The 6337-nt window shown below is 36.5% G+C and overlaps 1 protein-coding gene across 1 annotated transcript; it reads right to left on the bottom strand.

Annotated features, from left to right (window-relative positions):
* Nucleotides 1–965: 965 nt before the first annotated feature.
* Nucleotides 966–4258, bottom strand: LOC148070967 (elastase-1-like). Its single transcript, XM_087801471.1, has 8 exons — nucleotides 4199–4258; nucleotides 4016–4119; nucleotides 3035–3135; nucleotides 2816–2941; nucleotides 2562–2698; nucleotides 2339–2481; nucleotides 1137–1286; nucleotides 966–1044 (listed from the first exon to the last, which is right to left on the bottom strand). Exons 1-8 carry the CDS (start codon nucleotides 4236–4238, stop codon nucleotides 1033–1035), a joined length of 813 nt encoding a protein of 270 aa, XP_087657597.1. The 5' UTR covers nucleotides 4239–4258; the 3' UTR covers nucleotides 966–1032.
* Between the last annotated feature and the right edge of the window lie 2079 nt (nucleotides 4259–6337).

Here is a 6337-nt window from a genome sequence, read left to right as displayed (position 1 = left end):
TGTAGGACACATGGGAACATTTAAAATGACAATATATAGTAAAATGTTTTTTTTTGTACAAATTAGTACTTGAATTAAAAAAAAAGTTTAAAACCTTTTAGTAGTGATGGGCTGATGAAGCTTCATGAAGCAGTGTCATGTTGTTTAAAGGTCAATAGGTGGCGCTATCAGTAGGTGTTCATTAGAACAGTTGTTCAAAACAAAGGAAAATAGTGCAGAGAGCGCCATCTTGTGGACTCTGAAAATAATGACACTGCTTCATGAAGCTTCATCAGAACATCACTACCTTTTACTACACATTGATGATGGAAATTATGAATTAATTGTTGTGTATGATGTGGTTTTTCATGATTCAAAGTTTAGAGGTGATGTTCTTTTCTCCACAATTCTGTAAATATATTGTTAAGTTGCAGTAAAAGCTCAATGGAGTCAAGAAGAGGAGTTTATCATTCACCATACATCCCAAAATGTTACTTTCAATGGGATACAAGGTATTTATTAGAAATGACTCTTTTCAGACTAGTCAGTTGAGCAAAGTAAAACATAGATGAAAAAGCGTTTTTTATGTATCCAGGTTTTTAGTTACTTTAGGATTAGGGAAATGACAGTAGATGAAAAAATAAAACAGAAATTGCTAAAGTAAGCTAAGCTAACTGCTAATTCAGCATTTGATGCAAATTTGTTGAAATCCCAATCCTTAAATTGTGTAATTTTTGAAAACTCATCTCTTTTTATTAAACCCTGGCTGTGATCCAACTTTTTTTTGATTGTGTTTTGATCTTTAGCATTAGCTACAGCTAGCAAAGCTAGCAATGCTAAACTTGGTTTTTGCCATTTCTGTCTTTCAATGAAATGTCACTCAAAAGACATTTCTGAGTCTTTAAGATGTACAACGACTGTTAATGGAATGAATGATATAAACACTAACAAACTCATTATATACTTAAAAAAGGAGAAAAAACATGTTCAGCTTCTTTAACATTTTAATCTGTTGGAATAAAATAAAATGCAGGTTCAGTTGAGTTGTGTGATTTAACCCATGATCTGTAGAAGAAAAGAGAAAGAAAATGTCAGCGAGAATAAAGGAAAACAGTCACGGAGATGAAATAAATGGGCGATTGATTTTGAACTCTGACCCCGTTCATCCAGCTGGTGTAGGCGGACACGCGGGTGAAGACGGTCGGCCTCTTGTAGGCGTTGCATCCCGAAGAAGACACGAAGCTGGTCACGCCGTGGACGACCCAGCGACCGTTGACACTGCAGTTCAGGGGACCACCAGAGTCGCCCTGGAGACGAGGACATGACCTTTAATGCTGACTTTAAAAAATGTAACTTTATTTATATTGGTTGAATACCTTTTGACATATTTTATCAGTCCAACAATCTGTATCTTTTTATATTTAGACATATATTTGAATTAATATAGTTAATTTGCTGCTTTTTTTTAGGGGTGTGTATTTTTTGCATTTCTTTAAAAAACACAATAAGATAAACACATTGTTTTATTGGATGATAACTATTAAATATATCATAATTAAAGAAGTAGATCAAAAGGAATTTAACCTCTTTTAATATATGTTCATGTGATGCCTCTCACTTGTTTATATTTTTATTTCTAACATACACCCTTATGATTTGTTGTGTTTGTAATACTCTGAATTCAAAAATCTTTAAAAAAAAAAAAGAGAAGAAAATAGCATGTTTAACTTCTAAAAATACACTTATTAAATTAATTATCAAAACATTTCAATGTATATGTATAGGTAGCTCATATTTTTTAATCATTAATATAAGATTCACAGTTTACGCTATACTTTAAAATTATTATTATTTTTTAAACTTTTTTTGTTATTAATTATTACAAAAGTTATCTTATGAATAGATATGTGTAAGAATTCCTTATGATTTAGCTCATTGCTGAAGGTTTGAAATGGTAAGTAAGTAAGTAAGTAATTTTTATTTGTATAGCGCTTTTCCATACCAGGATCACAAAGCGCTTAAACAATCAAAACAATATTAAATAAAGTATAAAATAACGGGTGTGTCAAACTCATATACACCAGGCCAAAATCTGTATGTATGAATGTATATTTATATGTATATATGTATATTTACTTAAATTGAAGTAAGAGTCTGATTGTGATTTTATCTTTTTATTCATTGAGGCGAAATATATTTGAATTGTCTCTATGTTTCTTCTACTTAACCATCAGTAATCTCTGTCCCTTATCTTATCTTAACCACCTTAATAGGTCATTAATCCACGTTGATTTTTGAGCCACTCATCCAAAGGGAGCCACTTAAAAAGACTTGAACAATATGCATGATTCAGACTGACCTGGCAACCGGACTCACTGTATCCACCGGCGCAGACCATGGAGCTCTTGACAGTGCTGCCCCACCACCCGTAGCTGGTGCAGGTGTTGTGGTCCACAACGGGGAGGGAAGCCTGCTTGAGCTGGGCGGACAGCTGACCTCCGGCTGGTCGGACCAGAGAGAGGGATCGTCGTCAAACAAACTGCTGGTTTTTTATTGTGTCGAAGGGAAAATAGTCAACCGACTCTGTGTGCGTCCCCATCCGGTGATGAAGCAGGGGTTGTTGTGGGGCAGGACCTGGTTAGCCGGGGGCAGAGCGGCCAGCTGGACGTAGCTGTTGAGAGTGGCCTCGGTAGACAGACGCAGAAGGGCGATGTCCCATCTGTACGTGAATCACTCATTACACAAATATATATCATGTTTAAAAACATTACAATAAAGTACAATAACTGGCTTTTTAAAATAGATTTTGATTATATTAATATTATTGAAAACTCACCCTCCAGCAACACTGTTGGAGTTCCAGTTGGGGTGGATGTAGACGCGGCTGACGCTCATGTACTGCTCTCTGCCCTCCTGGCTGTTGATGTTGTGATCTCCAAGAACGACACGCCAGGTCCTGGTGCTGTGGGAAGGACATTTCAACAAATCTCACTTTACTGGATTCAAGGAACAATCCCCCCCGGGAGTCGAGAGAGACTTGAGTGAGGAGTCGTACCTGTCCACACAGTGAGCGGCTGTCAGGACCCAGCCTCTCTTCACCAGAGAGCCTCCGCAGGTGTGGTAGAAGTTGGAGCCGGATTTGTACTGAAGAGAGATCTGAAAAAACAAAACAATTCAATGTTCGACCCTTAAAGATAAACACCGACAAATTGTTTTATTTACACCAGAAACCTGTCAAATGTAGAATAAAAAAAAACAAAATTATTTTATTGGATATTTATTATTACAATATATTATGATTAAATCATGTATGTGAATAAAATTAATTAGAATAACATTTTAAATGCACAGTTTTAGTCACATTGTAAATATACATTTAGATACGATTAAAATATTTTGGTAACGTAATGGCAACGAACAAAGTTTTCAATCTTCAAATCATTACCATTAAACATTCTTTTTATTTTCTTAAAAAACATTTCTGACATGCACACTACTATATTATAATACTTAGAATTGTGTATGTTGTAATACTTGGAATCATTGTACATTCATCTTAAAACCTTTTTTTTACTTAAGGAATATAAAACATTTATTTAAATACTTTTACACTCATTTATTGAAAAAATATGACTAAAAAAACGATTAAGTTTAACTTTTAATATTATATTTATTAAATTTACTATCTATACATTTCAAGCATTTTATTTTATATGTAGCAGATAATGTTGAATCACAGTTTGAATGCATAATTTTGAAACTATTTAATTTTTTCATTAAAAAAAAGGATAAGGAGAAAATAAGGAGTTCACATCACACATTCTGTAGGACATTATGATAATGTATTTATAATGTTTCACTTGTTCATACAATAAAAAAAACATTGTTTCACCTTTACTTCTCTGTTTACATTTAATTCTGTTTAAAAACATTACAAATCTGAACTTTACACCCTGTTAACTAATTATTTACACTTCAAATTACAAACTATTTATGAAATCAAATGTTTTGGCAACAAGCGATGAAAGACGTTCACCTGCCAGGGCCAGGAGTTGGGTCTGGCCACCTCTCCACCGACGACTCTCTCCTCAGCTTCATCCTCCTCCAGGTATCTGGGCTGAGGCTCCAGCTCGGCCAGCACTGGGCCCAACAGAACCGAGAAATGACCAAGACATCACGGAGACCAGAATTGTACAGAAGAAGAGAGTCAAAGTCTCACCCAGGGCTGCGAGGGTTGTCAACAAAAGGAACCTGAACATGTTTCGCTGTTGAAAAAAGTTCTGAGCTGGACCAGAACACCTGCTTTTATACTCACAGTATGATAAGCCTGTGTTGTGCGAGCGAGCGGGCCAGACGACCACCTGTCTCCATCTCACCGTTATCACTGGGATTCAAGGAAACGCTTATCGAGCGTTTTCCATCATCACCATCTACAGCAAATGTTGTGTAGTTCATTGACAAACAGAATTTTTTTTATAGAATCAATGTTTTTGTGTCACAAGCTCCAACAAACACCATGATAAAAAAAATGCACCAAAGATATTGAGGAGACATTTATTGGCGGAAGTCTGAAGCGTCTCTCCACGTATTCGCCCCACTTCTGTCAGTCAAGCTCCGTGCTGCCTCGGGTCAACATTCTATGGATTTGTGTGAGATTATTTTTTTCCTTAATGTTTGTAATCTCGTGAATGCCACATGGGTCAATGATTGATGAAGTGCTGGAGGAAAAACAAACAAAATCCGGTCGGAATATATTTGCATACAAATGAATGTGAGCGAACATCCAGAATGAAAGGTTATGGAAACAGTTTCAAATCTTTTTAACGCTCACATAAATTAAGCTGCGGGCCAAATGAAGACGTTTACTATTCCTGCAAAAATAAACAAGAGTCCAAGTCATCCTAAAATGTTCAAGGATAGCATTTGGAATGTATCTGGTTTCATTGAAGAGATAAAAAAAAGAGAGATGGAGAACAACTCTGACAGAGATGCTCAACCTGATTAAATATCATAAAAGTATTATAAACTTAGGAAAGGAAAAGAAAAGGAAAGATCGCAACAAAGTAATTTATCAATCCATCCATCCATCCGCCCGTCCGTCCGTCCGTCCGTCCATCCATCCATCCATCCATCCATCCATCCATCCATCTATCTATGTATCTATGTATCTATCTATGTATGTACGTATGTACGTATGTACGTATCCATCCATCCATCCATCCATCCATCCATCCATCCATCCATCCATCCATCCATCCATCCATCCATCCATCCATCCATCCATCCATCCATCCATCCATCCATCCATCCATCCATCCATCCATCCATCCATCCATCCATCCATCCATTCATCCATCAAGGTTCAGATATGTCGAGAAATTTGGAAATAACGTCGAGAACATTTCCCTCGCAATCTGAATATTTATTTGTCTCATTAACATCACTTGCGTGTCGCTCAAATTGATGTGCTTCTATCTCACTAGAATAACTCATGAAGTTTCCAAAGAAACTTCTTCAAAATTAGCATTTAAACAAGACTCCCAGTGTGTCAACTCCATCTGCTCTGAATAATGGAAAAGTGGGAGAGAAAGAGCGCATATCTTACCTGAGGTTTATGAGCTGCACAAATGCATTTTTTCTATCATCGTATCACTTCTATGAATTCCATCTGGGCCAGGTGCAAAATGAGAATGACTGGCTGATTGATCAGTGTTATTGTTCAATATTAAACACTGTTGAGTTTCATCAGTGCTGTGGGCTAAGGCCTTAGCTGCTCTTGAGCAATCTTCTAATTGAAATGCATCATCAAGCCCAGTCGATTTCATAGAACATGTCAAGCTCTGCCTATCATTTTAAATACTATATTAAACGGTTTGTCTTTTTAAAAAACAGCATGTAGCTTAACAAGAATATTGTGAAAATTATTAGTCGACAAGGAGGAGGTGCTAATATTTTAGTAAATGTTGTGTCTTTCAATGTTTGATTGAAGTTTCCTTTTCAGGAGGCCAAGACTTCTTTGCATCTACCTGGACTTCGTAAGATTTCTAATGGTCTTTTCTTGGTTTTAGCCTTGGTCTTGTTTTCTTCTTGGTCTTGGTCTTTTCTTGGTTCTGGTCCTGTTTGTTATGTTTTACTTTTTATTGTGGTTTCAATTTGTTTGGTGACTTCCTCTTTTCTCCTCTCTCACTGGGGGCTTGATTGACAGCACACGGCTGGAGCTGATCAATCATGCACTCCTCCTACCATCTGCCTCCAGACCAGTGTGTCGGACAAAAGTTTCCCAACGTTGGTAATTGGCTGCAAATTATCTTCTCTTGTTTCTTCCCTCGTACTTGGATTTTGGATATTGGACTTTGCA

This window comes from Callionymus lyra, chromosome 10, assembly GCF_982586985.1.
Source record: "Callionymus lyra chromosome 10, fCalLyr1.hap1.1, whole genome shotgun sequence".
Taxonomy (NCBI): domain Eukaryota; kingdom Metazoa; phylum Chordata; class Actinopteri; order Syngnathiformes; family Callionymidae; genus Callionymus; species Callionymus lyra.
This window is presented reverse-complemented; position numbering and strand designations above follow the sequence as displayed.

Coding starts and splice junctions, on each gene's coding strand:
- LOC148070967 (XM_087801471.1), bottom strand. CDS start 4,238: ATGTTCAGGTTCCTTTTGTTGACAACCCTCGCAGCCCTGG. Junction 2,942..3,034: donor GCCGCTCACTGTGTGGACAG/GTACGACTCCTC, acceptor TCCTTCCCACAG/CACCAGGACCTGGCGTGTCG. Junction 2,482..2,561: donor CGGATGGGGACGCACACAGA/GTCGGTTGACTA, acceptor TGGTCCGACCAG/CCGGAGGTCAGCTGTCCGCC.